At 36.6% G+C, this 23,767-nt stretch overlaps 1 protein-coding gene across 6 annotated transcripts in view; it reads left to right on the top strand.

The window, feature by feature from the left end:
- The window catches only part of NFATC3 (nuclear factor of activated T cells 3), a 135,777-nt gene that overhangs the window by 35,972 nt on the left and 76,038 nt on the right, over nucleotides 1-23,767 (top strand). For 5 of the 6 annotated variants that reach the window (XM_053211298.1, XM_027076039.2, XM_027076038.2 and 2 more), the window contains exons 2-3: nucleotides 3,919-5,053; nucleotides 7,526-7,688. In XM_053211298.1, coding sequence (XP_053067273.1) covers nucleotides 3,919-5,053; nucleotides 7,526-7,688 — 1,298 coding nt within the window. The remainder of the gene's footprint in view (nucleotides 1-3,918; nucleotides 5,054-7,525; nucleotides 7,689-23,767) is intronic. The other variant, XM_027076040.2, reaches the window with a different exon arrangement.

Genomic DNA, 23,767 nt, shown 5'->3' with positions numbered 1-23,767 from the left:
CTTATTGGCTCAGTCGGTTAAGCTTCCCTCTTGATCTCTCCTCAGGTCTTGATCTCAGGGTGGAGAGTTCAAACCCCGCATTGAGCTCCACGCTGGGCATGAAGACTACTTAAAAAAAAAAAAAAAAAATCAACCAGTCAGTTATTTTACCAGCAAAAATGGGTTCGTTTAGAATAGCAGAGAACTGTGATTTGGGGCGAGCAAGCAATGGCAAAACCATAGGCAGTCTGAGAACAAAGGAGAGGAAAGCTCTTCTACGGAGTAAAGTGGGGGGAGTTAGGAGGGCTGTTTTAAAGGAAAAGTACTTTGGCGTTAATTGGAGTTCAAAGTATACTAGCTTTTCATTGGCTGAGTTGTGACAGCCTCTCATTGGCTGGGTGGTTGCCTGGGGAGGAGAAAAGCTTTTATTCCTCCTTGGGATGGTTAAACTGGTATCCATTTGGAATGTTCCTAACTTCCCGTTCATTCTGCAATTGTGCATTCTCACACTTGTAGGGTGTGAGAGCTCCCCCTGCTGGCTTCCTGACTCCATTTTAAATAAAGTTTCCTTTTATTAATTTTCACGGTAGAATGAAATTTCTATGAGAATGGGGACTTTGTTTTGTCCACTCTTGTGTTTTCAGTGTCTTGAACATGCCTTGAACCATTATATAGTGCTACTCAGAAAATGTTTTTTTAAATGAATGATCACATTGCTTCTGGTTTCGGACAAAATACACATATATGGTTGAAAAGTGAAAAGCACAAAGTTAGCACCCCAGAAGTGGCAAAATGGGAATATACAAAGAAATTGATTTCTTGATGACCTTGTTGAACTGATGAAATAACCAGTTCTGGGACTGTCCTACCTTTGGACCTCTTGTTAATGTTGGCAAATACCCTCCCCTCCCTTCAGGTACTTTAATTGGGTTTTCTGGTTTTTGCAGCCTAGAACATTGTATTTCATACAGAACCATTTAACTCTTAAATTACATTAAAATTAAAAATAATATCCTGATTGGAGAAACTAAAGTAAAACTGATACTTGTGTCCTAATGTTGTTTATTAAAACAAGTCTTCTAAAACAAATGTTTCCACATAGTAGGAGTGCTAAAAATGGTTGCCCTAAGGTCTAGTATTTCTACCTTTAGGAATTTATTCTTGGAGAGGGATGCAAAACAAGAGAAAAAGCTGTATGTATAGACATGTTCAATGCTACATTATTTATAAAAATAAAAAGTAGGAAATAGCTATGATCATTGACTTGACATTTTGCATGGCCTTGAAAATTGCTTAGGAATTTCTTATAAGCTTCAATAAAATATAAAAAACATTAAAGGACAAGGTTGTATGTTATATAGGCAAAACACATCTAGGCTGTTAGAAGTCAGTATAGTGGTTACTTTTGGTGGAAAGGTAATGATTGGAAGCAAGCCAAAAGGGGCTTTTAGGGGAGAGAGACACACAGTACAAGCAGGGGAGGGGCAGAGAGAGAGAGAGAGAGAGAGAGAGAGATACGGAATCTGAAGCAGGCTCCAGGCTCTGAGCTGTCAGCACAGAGCCCAGTGTGGGGCTTAAACCCATGAACTGCGAGATCATGACCTGAGCCAAAGTCGGATGCTTAACTGAGCCACCCAGGCGCCCCAGGATTTTTTTTTTTTTAAGGGTAATGTTATAAGGTATGTCTTATGTGACAGTTTATTGAGCTATATATGATGTGTGCACATTTATGATGTATCTTGTACTTTAATAAAAGATTTTTTTAGGAAAAAACCTCCAAAATATTATGATCCATGGCTTTATAAAAATATATACACATATAGACAAATATATACATGAAAATATTAAGTGTTAGGTGATAGCACTTGTTTATGATTTTCTTAAAGTCAGATAAGAAACAAATGTTTTTAACTTTTAAAAAACATTTTTAACTGTGATAAAATATGCATAATATTAAGGATGCCTGGCTGGCTCAGTTGGTAGAACATGAAGCTCTTGATCCCCAGGTCATTAGTTCAAGCCCCACATTGGGTGCAGAGTTGACTTAAAAGTTTAAATATATATATATATATATATATATATTTAACAATATTAATAAAAATTTATATATATATATAACTAATGCAGCTATAAAAATACAAATAAAAAGCATAGTATACACACACACACACAATGCTATGCTTTTTATTTGTATTTTTATAGCTGCATTATTGGGATACAGTTCATATACCATACAATATTTACAGAGTAGTGTAACCATCGCTACAGTCAATATGAAAACATTTTCATCAGTACAGAAAGAAACCTAATATCCACTAGAAGTTACTTCCCATTTTCCCCAAACCTCTTCTTTTTGTTGTTTATTAAATTAATATTTATTTTTATTTGAATATAGTTGACACCCAATGTTACATTAGTTTCAGATGTACAACATAATGATTCAGTATCTCTGTACGTTATGCTATGCTTACCACAGTTGTTTATTTTTAAAAGCTTTTTCCTCCACCTTTTGTTAATGTCAAATGTGGGTTTTCTTCTTTGGAGCTCTGACCTTCTTACTTATCTTGATTCAGTAAGTGGAGTGAGAGAGTTGACTGAGTGATGTACTTCAAAGGATGTTTCAATTTATTAGGAAATACTTCAGAGTTAAAAAAAAATAATATAACATACCCATCTTAAATTCTAAAAAGGGAAAGATAAGGTTATTAGCAGGTAGTGAGTTCTTGCTAAATATTAGTCATTATATTAGGTTGCTTGTCTTCAAATTGTCTTGTGTGTTTTAGTTGATGTTGATACTCTCCTCTTGACAATTTTATAGAAAAAAAGGCTGCCTTAGAAAACTGAGGTTAAATAACTCGTCCAAGTTTGTACAGCTTTGGAATGGCAGAGCCAGGGTTTAAACCTAGAGGGTTTTGTTGTTTAGTACATGTAAAAACTCTTTACTGAATGTGTTCACTAACCACATTTTAAAAGTTCTGCCATTATGAGGTTTACTTTAATAATCTATCATAAGTTAAAAGCTGTGATGAGTTATTTTCTAATTGAGGTAAAGGATCCAGTGGGATCACGTGGCTCTTGCAACCTGGTTTGCTATATTAAAAGATACAAATTCTTGATGGTATGACAGTGGAGCAAAAAGCTACTGTTAATCATAAAAATTTCTTTATCGAAAAGTTCTGGGATTACTACAAGGAGACCGAGGTCTTAGGTTAAATGATATGACTAAGAGCTCATAGAATCTAGGTCTCCTGAGTTGAGTCTGTAATTCTTTTAATTAGTAAACTTAGTAGTGTGTGTGCTTATAACTAAAAACCTTTCAAAGACTTTGTTCTATCCTTTATTCCATTTTGACTTGCAGACCCCAGATGAGGCTGAATTTACGTGATTATATCATTTTATAGTTCTATGAATGTTTTTTAGAATTATGGATATGATTATTTCTTTTATAGAAGCATTTGTTTTCAGATGGTTTCTGATTCTCATTTTAGAAAATGGAAACAAGAAGAGAAAAAAATTACATATATAACCACAAATATAAATATGTAATAATTACATGTATCTGTGGAAATAACCAGGTAACTTTGTAAAAAAACACACTGTCGGGGCGCCTGGCTGGCTTAGTCAGTAGAGCTTGCGACTTTTGATCTTGAGGTTGTGAGTTCGAACCCCACGTTGGACGTAGAGATGACTTAAAAAAAATTAAAATTGTTGGTGCTGGCAAAGAAGTGGTTTGAATGTAAATAAAACATACATACCATTCTCTTAGTGGAGCTAATGGTACACATTTTATGTCCTACTTTTTTCTCTCAAGATTATTATTTACTTTCTCATCCAGTAATTTATACATCTAAATTTTCTAATTTCTTGTTTTGTTGATTTTTTTCTTTTTCTTTTTCTGTTCTTTTTTGTTTTTGTTTTTGTTTTGCTTTCCCCCCATAGATCTTGAGCCAGATGATTGTGCATCCATTTACATCTTTAATGTAGATCCACCTCCATCTACTTTAAACTCACCACTTTGCTTACCACATCATGGATTACCGTCTCACTCTTCTGTTTTGTCACCATCGTTTCAGCTCCAAGGTCACAAAAACTATGAAGGAACTTGTGAGATTCCTGAATCTAAATACAGCCCTTTAAGTGGTCCCAAACCCTTTGAGTGTCCAAGTATTCAAATTACATCCATCTCTCCTAACTGTCATCAAGAAATAGATACTCATGAAGATGACCTACACATAAATGATCCAGAAAGGGAATATTTGGAAAGGCCTTCTAGAGATCATCTCTATCTTCCTCTTGAGCCATCCTACCGGGAGTCTTCCCTTAGTCCTAGTCCTGCCAGCAGCATCTCTTCTAGGAGCTGGTTCTCAGATGCATCTTCTTGCGAATCTCTTTCACACATTTATGATGATGTGGATTCGGAATTGAATGAAGCTGCCGCCCGATTTACTCTTGGATCCCCTCTGACTTCTCCTGGTGGCTCACCAGGAGGTTGCCCTGGAGAAGAGTCCTGGCATCAACAATATGGACTTGGACACTCCTTGTCACCCAGGCAATCTCCTTGCCACTCTCCTAGATCTAGTGTTACTGATGAGAATTGGCTGAGCCCCAGGCCAGCCTCAGGACCCTCATCAAGGCCTACTTCCCCCTGTGGGAAACGACGGCACTCCAGTGCTGAGGTTTGTTATGCTGGGTCCCTTTCACCCCATCATTCACCTGTTCCTTCTCCTGGTCACTCCCCCAGGGGAAGTGTAACAGAAGATACCTGGCTTAATGCTTCTGTCCAGGGTGGATCAGGCCTTGGCCCTGCACTTTTTCCATTTCAGTACTGTGTAGAGACTGATATCCCTCTGAAAACAAGGAAGACTTCTGAAGATCAAGCTACCATACTACCAGGAAAATTAGAGCTCTGTTCAGATGACCAAGGGAGTTTATCACCATCCCGGGAGACTTCAGTAGATGATGGCCTTGGATCTCAGTATCCTTTAAAGAAAGATTCATCTGGTGACCAATTTCTTTCAGTTCCTTCACCTTTTACCTGGAGCAAACCAAAGCCTGGCCACACCCCAATATTTCGGTGAGTCGATGGAAATGGCTGCTGGTCATTTTTCATGCTTATGTGTTACTGGTGGCATGTGACTGCATTATATATATGGAATGGTTTGATGCTCCCCCCCTTTTTTTCTAGTGTCTTCCAGACAAATCAATTAAAGTCTGCATTTATTTTTCCTTTAGTCTTAAAAGAGCCTTCAGATAGGCTAGGCTTATCATTTTAAAAGTATATAGATAATGAATTGTAGATAATAATAAATTATATTGAAGATTCCCTAGAAAGAATTTTCTTATTTAAAAAGCTTTTTGTAAAACATTGATTACAGTATGAGTTAAATTACAAAAAAAATACTAATTGGGAACATGTGTTTTATATTTTTAAGACCTTATTATACAAATGAAATTTGTTTATTGTGGCAAGTTCTTTTCATAATTTATTTTTTATCTTTTGATTTTATAAGTTTGACTTTTTTATTGTAGAGAAATTTTAACATTTTATGTATTTAAATTTGTCTTCTGCATGGGTTTTGGATTTTGTGTTATATTTGAAAGCCTTACCCCAGTCTAAAATAATTACAAATAACAATCTAACTTGCACATGTTTTTAATAAAATTTTTATGTATACATTAGCTTTATAATGTATATAATACATATTAATTATATTTATATGTACATGCATATATTATATATTAATAATTGTATATATATGAATATATATTTGAATTTTGAGTCTAGCTAGGAGCTGGAGTAGAGAACAGTTTAAAAGTAAGTAAGTAAGAGTGTAAGAGCAAGTAAGTAATTCTAGATAACTGGAGTAAGAACAGCATGACTCATTCCAAATGACTTCTCAGTTGTCATAATCCTGTTTTATAGAATCAATCTAGTCTATGTAATTGTTTAGAAGAGAACTTTTTTTAAAATGCTTTTTCAGTGGTATGAGTGTTTATTTCTGGATCCAGATCTTTAGAAAAATATGTGGAATTATGGTATTGAAGATATCTTTGAGCCTATCATTCTGCTTTTGAAAAGTATCTTAATCTTTGTAGGGGTTTGCTTAAGTCTGCAGAACAAGTGTAGAAACTAGCTGAGAGCTGAAGTTGAGTTGTTTCAGACTAATAAAAATTAATACCTTTGAGCTTCATAATAAAGCTAGGCTGAGGACATTGAGAGAGGCAATTTAGAAATGTTAGCAGTGAATGAATGAAGCAACGTAGGAATGGTAGCATTTCATTGGTGGAAGAGACCTTAAAAGTCTAATTTCACCAGTCACTAAGAAGATTTTTTTTTTTAACATTTATTTTTTGGGAGAGCGCAAGCAGGGGAGAGGCAGAGAGAGGGGGACATAGGATCTGAAGCAGGCTTTGCGCTGACAGGCTGACAGCAGTGAACCCAATGTAGGGCTCGAATTCCTGAAGGAGATCATGACCTGAGCCAAAGTTGGACACTCAAGCAAATGAGCTACCCAGGTGCCCCAAAAGATGTTTTTAATATAAATTATTGTAGGTTGGGTCCTTTAATATTTGACCTACAGACATATAAGTTGTTTCTTTTTTAAATCCTGTATTTTCATTGTTAATATATCTAAATGAGGGGTGGTTGGGTGGCTCAGTCAGTTAGGCATCTGACTTTGGCTCATATCATGATCTCATAGCTCGTGAGTTCGAGCCCTGCATCTGGCTCTGTGCTGCCAGCTTGGAGCCTGGAGCCTGCTTCAGATTCTGTGTCTCCCTCTTTCTGCCCTTCCCCCTCCCCCCCCCCCCCCACACTCCCTCTCTCTCTCTCTCCAAAAATAAATAAACATTTAAAAAATATATATACATAAATATCTAAATGAACCTATATCCCTTTAAGCTGTTTAAATTATCTTATTGATCAATTGATGTTTTCTCTAAAATTGACATTTAGAATCTGCAATGATAGACCTTATGGTTTTTCAGCCAAATGTGTAGTGAAATTAAATTGTACCTCAAATTGCAGTATACTGCTGCCTATAAGCGGTGTACAGTATTTCAGAGAAACAAGAATAAGAAGGAAGTGGGTAAGCAACAGGTATAATAGACTAACTTCTATAGCTACACACCAGGGATGGAGACATATATACTGAGATACAGGAGTATTTGGATCCTTAGACACTGATAGCACATATACAGAAATGGACATTTTTGCTTAAAAGTTAAATTATTCTTTTGGTTGTTTTTTTATAATTAGGTACACATAGTTGAAAATCATTTAGTTTTGCAAAATGTTAGAATTTGTCCTTTTTAAAAAATACAGGAAACCAAAATGTAAATGAAATGGATTTGAGTTAAAGAATTATTTCGTAAGTACCCATGATATCCAGTGTTATAACTTATTAAGTAAAATTTTATTTTGGAATACTCTGCTTCAGAGATCACAGGAGGAAAAAAATGTTGGTTGCTGGCAAAGAAGGGATTTAAATGCTTGTTTGGCAGTAATAGCATGGTGAAATGCATTTTTTGTGTGTTTCGTTTATAGCACATCTTCATTACCTCCACTAGACTGGCCTTTACCAACTCATTTTGGACAATGTGAACTGAAAATAGAAGTGCAACCTAAAACTCATCATCGAGCCCATTATGAAACTGAAGGTAGCCGAGGAGCAGTAAAAGCATCTACTGGGGGACATCCTGTTGTCAAGGTATGAGTTGGGACTTATTTTGGAGATATCATACATTTTTTAATGATAAAGTCTGTTCATTTAGGTACTGCTGAGCACAAAAAGAAAATTCAAAGCTTAAAACTTCTGTTGAGGTTTTATGTTTTTGTTCATATGGCACTTCTGCATTGAGGTTATTTTTTTTGCTAAGTTGAAACATATTCTTTTGCTTGTGGACTGACTCTCCAGCTGAGAGGAAAGATTGTAGTGGTCAAACAGTTGTTTTTCTTATTAAAAAACCCCAAATAACAAAAAACAACTGTATTATAAACATAATACATGCTCGTTTAAAATCGAAGTAATACTGGGGCATCTGGGTGGCTCAGTTGGTTGAGCTTCCAACTTCAGGTCAGGTCATGATCTCTCAGTTCGTGGGTTCAAGCCCCACGTCAGGCTCTGTGCTGACAGCTCAAAGCCTGGAGCCTGCTTCAGATTCTGTGTCTCCCTCTGTCTCTGCCCTTCCCCAGCTCATGCTCTGTCTTTCTCTCTCAGAAATAAATAAACATTAAAAAAAATTTTTTTTTAATCCAAATCCAAGTAATACTAAAAATAAAGCAATAAATTACCCCAAATACAAACCCCTCAGAAATAAGCAATTGTTAATATTTGATTAACATTCCAGATAATTCTCTGTGTATATTTAGTGTAAGTCTGAATGGATGGCTAGAAAATAGATTCAATTTTTTTATGGATAGCATTATACTGAAAATCTTTGTGATGAAAATGTTTAATTTATTTTTATTTGAATTTATTAGGAAAAACTAACATGAAATCATAAAAATATGTAATAGTTGAGCATGTGAAATATACTTAATAGGTAAATTTTGAATCATAATAGTTGAATGTTAACTTTAATATTTGAATGAAATATTTATAAAATGAAACAGAAGTAAAAAGTAAGAACTTATACTGAATCTTAGATATTGTTCTTCCCGCTCAGAGATCCTAAGAAGATCTAAGGTTAAAGATACTAAATTATTGAGAAACTGAATCATTGTTTTAGATGGTTTGAATTTTGATTCCCTGCTTTGAAAAATGAGATGATTGTCTTAAACTTCTCCTGCTCTACCCAGGTTCTACCTCCTGAATTTTGTTGCTTCTGTTATTTTCCCTTGCAGATCTACAGCCATCTTCCCACCCTTGTACCCTTCCACATTCCATTGTTTAGCTTTAGTCCTATGTCTAGTTGGATTCAGTGATTACTACTAATTTTTACATGTTTTATTGTTAAATGTTTTAAGGAGGGCTTTGGATTCTGTATTTGTTGGGTTCTTTCATGTTTGAGAATGTTTGTTGGCTTAAATACCCAAACATCAGAATGGCCTGTATATAATAATCTCGAGTCACCTATTTTCTCTCTCAGGACTTGTCTTAACAGCATTGTGTATTGAGGATGAATTAGTTTTATCTGAAGTGAATTTGAACAATACAGGTTATGAACTATCATTTCCTGTATCAGCCATGATTTATGATTTATCATCATTATCTAAACAATATTTAATAGTTCTTGACAAAGCTTTACATTTTAGGTGGGTTTTTAAATGACTTGTAGCGGGGCGCGTGGGTGGCTTGGTCGGTTAAGCGTCCGACTTCGGCTCAGGTCATGATCTCACGGTCCATGAGTTCGAGCCCCGCGTCGGGCTCTGTGCTGACAGCTCAGAGCCTGGAGCCTGTTTCACATTCTGTGTCTCCCTCTCTCTCTGCCCCTCCCCTGTTCATGCTCTGTCTCTCTCTGTCTCAAAAAATAAATACATGTTAAAAAAAAAAAAAAAAAAGTGCCCTGCACAGAACGGGGCACATAGTAAATGACTTGTAGCAAGAAATAGCAGTTACAGAAAGAGTTCAGGTTTGTGGTTACCAGTGAGGGAACTGGATCAAGGTGGTCAGAAGGTACAAACTTCCAGTTATAAATAAGTACTGAGGATGTAGTGTACAACATAATGATTACAGTTAACACTGCTATATAGTATATTTGAAAATTGCTAAGAGTAGATCCTGAAAGTTCTCATCACAAGGAAAACAACCTTTTTTTCCCTCTATCTCTGTCAGTTTTTGGTAAGTATATGAGGCGATGGATGTTAGCTAAATTTATCATAGTAATCAGTTCACAACATAAAAATCAAGTTATTTATATACCTTAAATTTATGTACTATTTTATGTCAGTTGTCATAAGAATTCTCTCATTTGTTTTTTTTTTTAATTTTTTAAATTTATTTTAATGTTTATTTTTGAGAGAGAGTGAAAGCATGCATGAGTGGGTGTGGGATAGAGAGAGAGGGAGACACAGGATCTGAAGCAGGCTCCAGGCACTGAGCTGTCAGGGCAGAACCTGATGCAGGGCTCGAACCCATGAACCACGAGATCATGACCTGAGCGAAGTCAGATGCTCAACTGACTGAGCCACCTAGGCATGCCCTACCGTTTGTTCTTAGAATCACATTTTGCTCTTAAATGAGAGCTTATTTCAGTTTTATTAAGGAAGAAGATTGCTTCATTTACTGTATCTTTGAGTTTTCTTACCAGGAAAGAAATTATTTACAAGTCCTTAAGTGAACAAAAATTTTTTGAGAGTCCAAGTGGTTTGTTGCCACAGTATTCCTTTAATTACAAACTGGTTCTCTGAGGTGCCTGGGTGACTCAGTTGGTTAAGAAGCCAATCTTGATTTCGGCTCAGGTCATGATCTCATGGTTCATCAGATCTAGCCCTGTGTCAGGCTCTGTGCTGACAGTGTGGAGTCTGCTTGGAATTTTCCCTCTCTCCCTCTCTCTGCCCCTCCCCTGCTTGTATGGTTGCTCTCTCTCTCTCAAAATACATAAATAAACATTTAAAAGAAGAATTAAAAAGATAAAAAATAAAAACTGGTTCTCTTTTGGGGCTCCTGCTGGCTCCATGGAGCGTGCAACTCTGTCTCAGGGTTGTAAATTCGAGCCCCAAATTGGGGTGTAGAGATTACTTAAAAAACCAAACTGGTTCTCTTCTTAGGAGGAGACTAGCACTTCTGGTATTATTATTGTTGCTTTATATTGTCCTTGTGAGTGACTTTTTTTTTTTTATAACTTCTTACCTGAAGAATTATATCATTACACTTGAAATTACTGACTTAACCAGAGTGTGTCTGGATGCTGATGGTTCTTTATCAGTCTTTCCAAGTACCTATGATACTCCCTTTCAATCTGAGATTATTTCTTCCTTTGTACAAGAAAATCTGTATTATGTATCTGTATACCTTTCCTGTCCATTTGTTTTGTCCTTTACTTCAGGGACTCCAATTACTAGTCAAATGTCAACTTGTCTTTGTTTATCCCCCATGTCTTTGTGTTTTTTCCTCTGGTTATTTTTATGTCTTACTATTTAGTGTGTGTGTGTGTGTGTGTGTGTGTGTGTGTGTGTGTGTGTGTTAAAGCTCTGCTCTGATGTTTTTGATCTATTCGTCACTTGCTGTTTCTAATTTAGCTTCTAATTTTTTTTACGTTTATTTTTGAGAGAGACAAAGTGTGAGCAGGGGAGGGGCAGACAAAGAGGGAGACACAGAATCTGAAACAGACTCCAGGCTCTGAGCGGTAAGCACAGAGCCTGATGTGCAGCTTGAACCCACAAACCGTGAGATCATGACCTAAGCTGAAGTTGGATGCTCAACCGACTGAGCCACCCAGGCGCTTCTCTAATTTAGCTTTTAGATCTGCAGTTGTGTCTTGAACTTTAATTTGATTCTTTAGGTCCATTTTCCACTCATTTGATATTTTATCATTATATTTTATCTCATGATTTATTGAATTTATATTCTTTATATTTATATAAATATATTTATAAAAAAGAATTTATATATATATTTTTTAATGTTTATTTTTGAGAGAGTGTGTGAGAGAGAGTGTGAGCAGGGGAGGAGCAGAGGGAGGTGGGGGACAGAGCATCCGAAGCAGGCTCTGCACTGACAGCAGCTAGCCCGATGAGAGCTTGAACTCACAAATCATGAGATCGTGACCTGAGCTGAAGTCAGACACTCAACGGACTGAACCCCTACTGAATTTACATTCTTAGATTTTTTAGTGTGGAACATTCACTGGTAATCAATTTCTGGGTTTTGTCTTTGTGTGTATGTTTTTTTTGAGGGGGAGGTTTTGTTTTCATTTTTATTTCATTAGTCAAATGTCTTATATAATTTGTTCCATTTTTCATTAAACAAAAACAAGAACAAAAACTGTATACTATGATTGCCTAATTGTCATGCCTTTTCTCCTCCATTTTGTTTGAGATCTTTGGTCTGTAGCCTGAGGAGATTGGGGTAAAGAGGTACAGAGTTACTTTAGGGTAGGCCTTGTTGGGTTTGGCTCAAGAGAGTGAACAATATCATGTATTATGGCCCACTCCCAGAACTCTGGTGTGTATCATATTTTCATGAGCTGTGCTTATTCCCCTAATACAGCACAGAGTCCTGGAAGATGGTCAGCACTCCTGACCTTTTCTGCCCTGCCAGAAGCCCTGGAGCATAATGTAGTATCTTTTATTCTTGAGGAAAAGTTTTTCCTTGACTTTTTTCAGAGCTACCTACTTAGAACTTTGATTTACTTTGCTGTCAATTAGCATGAGTTAGTGTTTTCTATTTTGTTTTCTCATTTTATTACTTTTATACCATTAATGTAATTATTTTATTTTTATTATTTTTATTATTTTTTAAAATTTATTTTTAGGGAGAGAGTGAGAGAGTATGTGCCCACAAGTTGGGGGAGGGGCAGAGAGAGACAGAGGGAGTGAGAATCCCAAGCAGGCTCCACCCCAGTGCGGACCCCAACTTGGGGCTCAATCTCAATACCATGAGATCATGACCTGAGCAGAAACCTGGAGTTGGGTGCTTAACTGACTGAGCCACCTAGGTGCCCCAATTTATTTATTTATTTATTTATTTAGTTAGTTAGTTAGTTAGTTAGTTTATACTTACTAATTTTATTTACTGCTGTTGCTTTTCCTGGTGGATGAGGTATGGATTAGTTAGTAGTTGTGCCATATAAATCTTAATCCTCTGTTTCACATTCCTCGTACCACCACCACACACACATACATTTTCGTTATTTTGTTAGCTATTGAGTAAAGAAGATTGTGATACTACTTCATTCCATTGTCTTTATGCAAAATCAGATAATCAGAGAAATCATTTTCCTCATAATCAGAGACAAATAAGCATTACATGATGAGAACAGGTCATCTCAAATTGGAAATGAAACTGATGCCTAACTCTGTATACTCTACCACACTTGCAGGGTTGTGTGCTTTGTAGGGACTCTCTTCATTTCTGTATGTCCACTTCTGAGACTTCATTTTTTCCATTAACAGAGGTGGCCCTTTTTCAGCAACTAAGAGGACTATTTGTAGATTTCTCTGCTATTCTGAGAATTTTGTAATGCTCGGGAAAGGACAGCATCATTTGCTATTCCAGACTGGTCTGAGCATCACACGTAAGAGTGGCATGCTTGGTTCTCAAGACAAAAAAAAAAAAAAAAAGCCTTGATTTTGCTGAGTAGTGGCTTATTTTCTTTTAAACATTTTGTTGCTAAGAACACATCATTAAAGTACACAAGTCTTAACATGTACAGCTCAGTGAATTTTTAATATACACATACCCATATAACTACCACAAAGGTTAAGATATAGAGTATTTTAAGCACCCTGAAGACTCCCTTGTGCCCTTCCCAGTTTGTATCCCCCAGCCAAAGTTAATCATGCTTCTGAACTTCTTATCATAGATTTGTCTTTTTATTCTTGAATTTCATATAAATGGGATCATATAGAATATCCTGTTTTTTGTCTGGCTTCTTTTATTCAACATTATGACTGTGAGGGTCATCCATTTGCGGCGGGTAGTTTTTCTTTTTCTTTGCTGTGCAGTACTCTGTTGTATTAATTTGCTATAATTTCTTCATCTGTCCTCCTATTCATAGACACTTGGTTTGTGTCCAGTTTTGGACTATTTTGAATAAAGCTGCTGGACTGTTTTGAATAAACCTATGTTCTTTTTTCTCTTTTTTAACACATCTCTTTTATTTTTTATTTTAATTCCACTGTAGTTAACATATGGTGTTACATTAGTTTCAGATGTACTACACCTATCTTTTGATAGACAGGGCATTCACTTGTTTTGGTAATATGTCCGTTGAGTGGAATCGCTGGTATTGCAAAGTACCCATACCAGTTTTTACTTCTGACCAGTCATAATATGGAGGTTTCAGTTACTCCACATCTTCACCGGTACCAACACTTGGTTGCTGGTATTTTTTAACTATTTCAGTAGGGTTGTAGAAGAATCACACTGGTTTTAATTTGTGGTTTCCTGATGACCAGTGATGTTGAACATCTTTTCACGTTTGTTTTCAGACATTTGGCTGTCCTCTTCTGTGAAATGGCGGTTCACATTTCTTGACCAGTTTTTAAATTGTCTTTTTCTTTTTGATTTGTAGGTTTTTGTTTTGTTGTTGTTTGTTTTTTTTTTAGTGTTTTGAATGTAAGTTTTTTGTCAGGTATATGCATTGCAAATATAATTTCTTCTCATTGTCTTTTGCTTGCTTTTTCACTGTTTTGTTTTGTTTTACTTTTTTGTTGTTTGTTTTGAGAGGGAGCTTAAGTAGGGGAGAGATAGAGGGAGAGGGAGAAAGAGAATTTTAAGCAGGCTCCATGCCCAGGGTGAGGCTCTGTCTCCCCACTTTGATATCATGACCTGAGCTGAAATCAAGAGTTGGACGCTTAGCTCACTGAGCCACCCAGGTGCCCATTGATGTGTGTTTTGATGAATGGAAGTTTTTAATTTTAATGAAGTCCAAATTATTAGTATTCTTTTTCCTGAATAGTGCTTTTATATCCTGTTCAAGAGCCTTTGCTTACATACCAAGGTTATGAAGGCAGTCAGTCTCTTGTGTTTTATTCTGGAAGCTTTATTGCTTTACCTTTTATATTTAGGTCTATGGTCTTTCTCAAATTATTTTTTGTGTATGGACTAAAGAGGTAAGGATTAAGCCCCCCCTTTTTTATCGATAAACGTTGACTTAGTACCATAATTGAAAGCCCATCATTTTTCTCTTGTGCTGCATTGGTGCCTTTGTCATAAATCAGGTGACTATATACTGTGGCACTCTTTCTTAACTCTTCGTTCCATGCCACTGGACTATTTGGTCTATGTTAGTACCATCATTACAATGCCTTAATTACAATAGCTTTACAATAAATCTTATGATTTGGTAGTGTGAGTCTTCTTTTAAGATTCTTCTGACTATTCTAGGTCCTTTGCATTTTTGTATGAATTTAGAGTCAGCTTGTCACTCTCCATCCCCCCTTAAAAAAAAAACAAACCCATGGGGATTTGGGTTAGGATTACCTTGAAAGTATAGGTCAGTTTGGAAAGAACAGACCTCTTAATAGTATTGATGCTTCCAGTCCATGGATATAGTTTATCCCTTCACTTATTTAGGTATTATTTAATTCCTCTCCGCAGTGTTTTATAGTTTCCCAGGTAGAAATCTTTCACATCTTTTGTTATTTCCAGTTTCAGTGTTTTTAATGCTATTATTGTATTTTTTATTTTATTTACGTTTTTGTTTCTAGAATATAGAAATGTAATTGATTTTTTTAAATATTGACTTTATATTTCTTGACCTAACAGTTTATTTTAGCTTCTTTTGGGTTTTCTAAATAGTTGGGTCACCTTTGAATAATAACCGTTTTACCTCTTTATAATTTTTATACCTTTTTTCCCTAAAACTTTTATTGTGGTGAAATAACACTTAACATAAAATTTATCATGTTAATTATTTTTACATGTATGGTTTAGTAGTATCAAATACATTCATAATGTTGTATAACTTTGACCACCATCCATTTCCATAGCTCTTTTCATCTTATAAAACTGAAACTCTATACCCCTCTTTTTTGTCCCCTTAGCTCCCAGAAACCTCCATTCTTCTATTGTCTCTACGATGATGTTGACTACTCTAAGTACTTTATATCAGTAGAATCATACAGTATTTGTCTTCTGTGACTGGCTTATTTCACTTAGTAATAGCCTCAAGGTTCATCCATGTTGTAACATATAACAGAATTTCTTTCCTCTTTAAGGCTACATAATATTTCATTGTATACACATTTTGCTTGTCCATTCATCCACCAATAGACATATGAGTTGCTTCCACATTTCAGTTGTTGTGAATAACATTGCTATGAACATGGATATGCAAATATCTTTTTGAGACCCTGCGTTCAATTCTTTTCAGTATATACCCAGAAGTAGAATTGCTGGATCATATGGTAATTCTACTTTTAATTTTTTATTTATTTTTTATTAAAAAATTTTTTTTGAGAGAGAGAGCATTAGTAGGGGAGGGAGCAGAGGGAGGGAGAGAAAGAATCTTAAGTAGGGTCCACACTCAGCATGGAGCCTGATGCAGGGCTCTATCCCACAACCCTGGGATCATGACCTGAACTGAAATCAAGAGTGGGATGCCCACCTGAGCCACCAAGTTGCCCCTCTACTTTTAATTTTTAACCACCATTCCCACCAACAGTGTACAAGGGTCCCAGTTTTTCTACGTCCTTGCCAATGCTTGTTTTCTGTTTTTTTGATAGCAGCCATCCTAGTGAGTGTGAAATGTTGTGTCATTGTTGTGATTTGCATTTTCCTTCTGGTTATTGAGTTTGAGCATTTTTTAGATTTATTGACCATTTGTATAACTTCTTTGGGAAAATGTCTTTTCAAATTTTTGCCCATTTTTTGAAATAGGTGGTGTGTTTTTCTGTTGTTGAGTTTTAGGAGTTCTCTCTTTTTCTCTTCCTCTGTGTATGTATATGTGTATAAAAACACATGTTTGTGTGTGTGTGTGTGTGTGTGTGTGTACACACACACACACACACACACAAACACACATACACACGTATTTATGTAGTTTATACTTACGTAATTAAAATTTTTAAATGTTTATTTTTGAGAGAGAGAGAGACAGGGTTTGGTGGGGGGTTGTGGAGGAGCAGAGAGGGAGGAGACACAAAATCCGAAGGAGGCCCTAGGCTCTGAGCTGTCAGCACAGAGCTCGACGCAGGACTCGAACCCACGAACCACAAGATCATGACCTGAGCTGAAGTCAGACGCTCAACTGACTGAGCCACCCAGGGGCCTCTATATTTATGTAATTTGTATATTTATATTATTAGATGTATGATTTGCAGATATTTTCTCCCTTTTTTTGATTCTCTTTTTACTCTGTGGATAATGTCTTTTTTTTAATCTTTCTAGTTTTTATGATTTTTATTAAAAAAATTTTTTTAATGTTTATTTTTGAGACAGAGAAAGAGAGACAGAGCATGAGCAGGGTAGGGGTGGAGAGAGAGGGAGACACAGAATCTGAAGCAGGCTCCAGGCTCTGAGCTGTCAGCACAGACCCCGAAGGGGGCTCAAACTCACGAACCATGAGATCAAATCCTCATGAAGTTGGACACTCAGCCAACTGAGCCATCCAGGCGCCTCTTATGATTTTTACTATTAAAAAGATTTTTTAGAGATAGAGCGGTGGAGAGGGGCAGAAGGAGAGGGAGGGAGAGAGAATCGAAAGCAGGCTCCACGCTTAGCATGGAGCCTGAGTTGGGGCTTGATTCCACGAGCATGAAATCACAGCCTGAGCCAAAATCAAGAGTTGAATGCTTAGCTGATTGAGCCACCCAGGTTCCCCTGGATAATGTCTTTAATGCCCCCAAATTCTAATTTTCATGAAGTCCAATTTGTCTGTTATTTTGTTGACTTTGTCTTCATATCCTAGAAAGAATTGTCAAATTCAGTGTTGTGAAGCTTTTGCCCTAGGTTTTCCTCTATGAATTTTGTAGTTTAAGTCATACATTTAGATCTTTTATCCATTCATGTTAATCTTTGATAAATGTCAAGTTAGATGTTCAGCATTATACTTAGGCATGTAGATATCCAGTTGTCCCCACATCATTTGTTGAAGACTATCCTTTCTTCATTGGATGGTCTTGACACTATTGTCAAAAATTGTTTGACTATATGTGCAAGAGTTTATTTCAAAGCTCTTAATTTTATTCTGTGGCTCTATATGTCTGGCTTTATGTCAGTACCACAGTGTTTTTATTACTGTGGTTTTGTAGTAAGTTTTGAAATTTGGAATTGTGAGGCCCCGAGTTTTGTTCTTTGTTTTTGAAGATTGTTTTGGCTCTTTAGGTCCCTTAGGTTCCATATGAGTTTCAGGGTGGGTTTTTCTATCTCTGCAAAAAATGTCATTGGGATTTACTTAGGGATTGCATTAAGCCTGCAGATTGCTTTAGGTAGTATTGTCATCTTAACAGTATAAATCTTGACTCCATGAACAGGGGATGCATTTCCATTTATTTGTGTCTTTACTTTTTTCAGCAGTGTTTCATAGTTTTCATTATACAAGTCTTTCACCTCCTTGATAAGCTTTTTTTTTTCTTTTCAAATTTTTATTTAAATTCTAGTTAGTTAACATGCAGTGCAATATTGGTTTCAGGAATAGAATTCAGTGATTCATCACTTACATATAACACCTTAGTGCTCATCATAACAAGTGCCCTCCTGATATCCATCACCCATCTAGCCCATTCTCCACCCACCTGCCTCCATCAACCCTCAGTTTTTCTTATCTATCTTTAAGGGTTTCTTATGGTTGTTTCCCTCTTTTTTCCCCTTCTCCTTCCCTTCCCCTTCCCCTTACCCAAACAAAATTCATCTGTTTTGTTTGTTAAGTTCCACATGTGAGTGGAATATACGGTATTTGTCTTTCTCTGATTTCACTTATCATAATATGTTGTAGCTCCATCCACGTCCTTGTAAAGGGCAAGATTTCATTCTTTTTGACTGCTGAGTAATATTCCTGTGTGTGTGTGGGTGTGTGTGCGTGCGTACATGTGTGTGTACCACATCTTCTTTATCCATCCATGGACATTTGGGCTCTTTCCATAGTTTGGTTGTTGTTGATCATGCTCCTTGGTTAACTTAATTCCAAAATGTTTTATTCTTACTATTGTAAATGGAATTGTTTTCATAATTTCTTTTCTAGATTGTTCAGATTGTATATAGAAATACAACTGATTTTTGTGTGTCAACTTTGTGTCCTGATACTCTGTTGAATTCTGTGAATAGCTGTGTGTGTGTGTGTGTGTGTGTGTGTGTGTGTGTGTGTGTGTGTAATCATTAGGGTTTTCTTCATATAAGATCATATCATCTAAGAACAAGGATAACTTCACTTCTTTCTTTCTAATTTGGGTGCCTTTTATTTCTTTTTCTTGCCTAATTGCTCTGGCTAGAATTTCTAGTACTGTTTTGACTAGAACTGGTGAAAGCAGGCATACTTGGGTTGTTCCTGGTCTTCTAGGAAAAGCTCTCAGTCTTTCTCCTTTGAGTATGATGTTCATTGTGGGTTTTTCTTTTTCTTTTTTTTTTTTTTTAATTTTTTTAGCGTTTATTTATTTTTGAGACAGAGAGAGACAGAGCATGAATGGGGGCGGGGGGGTCAGAAAGAGGGAGACCCAGAATCTGAAACAGGCGCCAGGCTCCGAGCTGTCAGCACAGAGCCTGACGCGGGGCTCGAACTCACAGATTGCGAGATCATGACCTGAGCCGAAGTCGGCCGCCCAACCGACTGAGCCACCCAGGCGCCCCTGTGGGTTTTTCATATATGGCTTTTATTATATTGAGCTAATTTCCTTCTATTCTAGTTTGTTGAGTGTTTTTATCATGAAAGAGTATTGGATTTTGCTAAAGTTTTTCTGAACCAATTGAGATAATCATGTGATTTCCTCCCTTCATTCTATTAACGTAGTATATTATATTGATAGATGCTTATATGTTGAACTATTCTTGCATTCCAGGAATAAATCTCACTTGGTTACTGTATATAACCCTTTTAACATGCTGATTAATTCAGTTTGCTAGTATTTTGTTGAGGTCTTTTGCATCCGTGTTCATAAGGAATATTGGTCTGTAGTTTTCTTGTTGTGTCTTTGGCTTTAGTATCAGGGTACTGTTGACCTCATGGGATGAGTTAGGAAATGTTCAGTACTCTTCAGTTTATTTGAAAATATTGAGAAAGATTGGTATTAGTTCTTTAATGTTTGGTTGAATTCACTGAGTCCAGGACTTCCTTCTTGAGGTGATTTTTAACTACTGATTCAGTGTTCATACTAGTTATAGGAATTTTCAGATTGTCTATTTCTTTTTTTTTTTTTTTAAGTTTATTTATTTATTTTGAGAGAGAGTGCATGAACTGGGGGTGGAAGGCAGAGAGAATACCAAGCGGGCTCCACACTGTCAGTGCAAAGTCTGACATAGAACTTGATCCCACAAACCATGAGATCATGACCTGAGTCGAAACCAAGACTCAGATGCTTAAATGACTGAGCCACCCAGGTACCCCCAGATTTTCTATTTCTTCATAGTTTAGTCTTAGAAAGTTTTGGGTTTCTAGGAATTTTGTCCAGTGTGGTTATCCAATTTGTTGGTATACAAATATTTATAGTACTCTTAATCCTTTTTATTTCTGTAGAGTTGGTAGTAATGTCCTCATTTTCGTTTCTGATTTTAGCAATTTGAGTCTTCTCTCTTTTTTCTTAGTCCATCTAGTGAATGAAAGGTTTGTCAACTTTGTTGATCTTTTCAAATAACCAACTTTTGGTTTCATTGATTTTTCTCTAGTGTTTTTCTCTTCTCTATTTCATTTATCTCTGCTCTAATCTTTATTATTTTCTTCCTTCTGCTAGCTTTAGGTTTAGTTTGTCCTCCTTTTTCTAGTTCCTGAAGTTATAAAGTTATGAATTTACAACTAGAAATAAGATTCTCCCCCTCTTCCAACAAGGATTGCTGTTTTTTATTGTTGTTTCTGTTTTTTTTTAAGTTTATTTATTTTGAGAGATAGAAAATGTACACATGCTCGCAGGGAGGAGAGGTGCAGAGAGAGGGAGAAAGAATCCCAAGCAGGCTCCGTGCTGTCAGCACAGAGCCTGACACGAAGCTCGATCTTACGAACTGTGAGATCATGACCTGAGATGAAATCAAGAGTCAGATTCTTGGGGCGCCTGGGTGGCTCAGTCGGTTGAGCGTCCGACTTCGGCTCAGGTCATGATCTCATGGTCCGTGAGTTCCAGCCCCACGTCGGGCTCTGTGCTGATGGCTCAGAGCCTGGAGCCTGTTTCCGATTCTGTGTCTCCCTCTCTCTCTGCCCCTCCCCTGTTCATGCTCTGTCTCTCTCTGTCTCAAAAATAAATAAACGTTAAAAAAAATAAAAAAAAAAGTCGGATTCTTAACCAGCTGAGCCACCCGGGCACCCCTGTTTCTGGTGTTTTGATTGCTATAGGCTGTTTCTTTACCAAGGATCAGCCTGAGGTGTAAATTTAAGATCTCTGGTCTTTTTTTTTCCTGGTCTTTTCTGAGCCTTTCCCTAAGCATGAGTGTTTAGTTTCTAATTTTCCCCAAATATGCAGTTGTTTTTTTAATATCCTAGTCTTAATATGTGTCTTCCAGAAGGGGAAAAGAAAAATGTGGTGAATTTATAAATGGAGAGTGCAAAAATAGAAACTGAATGTTCTTTTATTATTAAATTGGTCTGGTAGATGTATGGGGTGTGTGTGTGTGTGTGTGTGTAGTCTTTTTTTTTTTTTTTTTTTTTTTTTTTTTTTTTTTAGTTTATGGTTAGGGACTATAGAATTATGCAGCACTGTTCTTCTTCCACATTACCAGTGGGGATTTTTTGGGTTTTACACATTCACAATGTTTTTGTTTTGTGGGGTAAAAAATTTCTATAGTGCCTTTAGAATGCATAAGCACAATTGAGAAAGAGATGCAGTTTAGTCTGAAATGAAACTAAATTGTTTACTTGTTGCCAGGAAATTAATCTTTAATAAGTTTAATATAGTTTATAAGGAGTATTTAATCAGATTATTTTTCTTTTTAATACTTATCTAAATACGGGAAAATAAAGTCCATAGTTTTTTATTGGAGTTGTATAGTGAAAATGTACGTTTTCATTCACTAGGATTGGAAGAGTCTTGCAGTTCTTAACTTTCTGAATTTTATTTTACATGTTTTAACATATTACAGATTCTCATTATCTTTTAGAGTAAGTTTTAGAACAGATATTTTAAAAGAATTTGGGGTACCTGGGTGGCTCAGTCAGTTAAGTGTCTGACTTCAGCTCCGGTCATGATGCCAGGGTTCATTGTCTGGCTCTGTGCTGGCAGCTTGGAGCCTGGAGCCTGCTTCAGATTCTTTGTCTCCCTCTCTCTCTGCCCCTCCCCCACTCTTACTCAGTCTCTCTCTCTCTCTCTCTCAAAAATAAATAAACATTAAGAATAAAATAAAAGGGGCGCCTGGGTGGCTCGGTCAGTTAAACGTCCGACTTCGGCTCAGGTCATGATCTCACGGTCCGTGAGTTCGAGCCCCACGTCGGGCTCTGTGCTGACTGCTCAGAGCCTGGAGCCTGTTTCAGATTCTGTGTCTCCCTCTCTCTCTGCCCCTCCCCTGTTCACGCTCTGTCTCTCTCTGTCTCAAAAATAAACGTTAAAAAATTAAAAAAAAAAAAAAAGAATAAAATAAAAGGGGCGCCTGGGTGGCTCAGTCGGTTGAGTGTCCAACTTCGGCTCAGGTCATGATCTCACGGTCCATGAGTTTGAGCCCTGCGTCGGGCTCTGTGCTGACAGCTCGGAGCCTGGAGCCTGTTTCAGATTCTGTGTCTCCCTCTCTCTGACCCTCCCCTGTTCATGCTCTGTCTCTCTCTGTCTCAAAAATAAATAAACGTTAAAAAAAATTTTTTTAATAAAATAAAATAAAATAATTTGATTTTCAAATGGACATGTATCCCCAAAGTGCTAAAAGTCAACATGCAACTTCACAACAATGCCAAATTCAGTGACATTTTGCAGATTTGTGCTGATGTTAATTGCAAAAACTTGCTTTTTTCAGTGCTTTGTAGTTTATAAAATGTTTTCTCAGAGTTTATATTTAATATTCACAAGAGTTCTTGGTAAAGGGCAAGGCAAGTACACTGTGCAGATGATTTAAGATTACACATGATGTAATTGGCAGAGATCTTAAACCCAGGTCTTTTGACTCTGCTGCTCTGTTTTCTGTTTTACCATATTGCCTCTTAGACTGCAGCTATGTTATAATGTCATAGTTCTTTTTATTAAGTGCTTTCACATTCTCTCATTTAATTCTCCAGATAAGCCTTTTTAGAAACCCTGGTCTTTGACTTAAAGTCATGTGCTATTTCTACTACCTTTATATAAAGTCCTCAGTCAAAATCTTAGACTTTTGTTTACCATTATTATAGTTTAAACTCTCTTGGATTAATCATGTTACGCTAAGTACTGTGAGCAATACTTCCCAGTGCTCAGTGGTTTAGGACCTAAAAAAAGGAAGCTTATTTATTTTCTTTTAGATTGTCACTCATGAATTCAAGGTCTGTCCTCTTGTGATGTCATCATCTTCAACACATAGGCTCCATGGTTCCTGAGAAAAGCAAAGGGATTATAGGGAAGGCACATAAGATGCTTGAACCTGGAAGTTACTACCAGTTATTACAACTCACAGACCTCTGGCCAAAAGTAGTCATATGGCCCTACTTAAATACAAGGGGACTGTGAAAAGTAGTCCCTGTGAAAAGTAGTTGTTGTTGGGAGCCTTTCCTCAGCAACAACTGTATACTGTACTATACATCACAGCTCTGCATAAATCTTTGGTGTCAGTGTCTCCTCTGCCATATCCCCTATACGGTATGGTCTTTTGATTATATTCAGGAGTTTAATAGTAGCTAAGTGACTAATATGGGTTCTTCAGTCACACTGCTTAGGTTTGAATCCTGGGCTGTACTGTGTCTTTGGCCAAGTAACTAAAATGTTGTAGATTTTTTTTTTTTTATTAAATCATTCATTGCCTAATTTATTCACCCATCCTTTCGTTCACTGAATAAATATTTTTTGATTGCTCGCTACCTTACAGACAGTATTGTAGATGCTGGGGATCTAGAGACGAACAAAATAAAGTCTCTGCCCACATGGGCCTTT

The sequence above is a fragment of the Acinonyx jubatus genome, chromosome E2 (assembly GCF_027475565.1).
Source record: "Acinonyx jubatus isolate Ajub_Pintada_27869175 chromosome E2, VMU_Ajub_asm_v1.0, whole genome shotgun sequence".
In the NCBI taxonomy this organism is placed as follows: Eukaryota; Metazoa; Chordata; class Mammalia; order Carnivora; family Felidae; genus Acinonyx; species Acinonyx jubatus.
The sequence above is the reverse complement of the archived record's forward strand: the minus strand, read 5'-3'. Positions and strand labels throughout refer to the sequence as shown.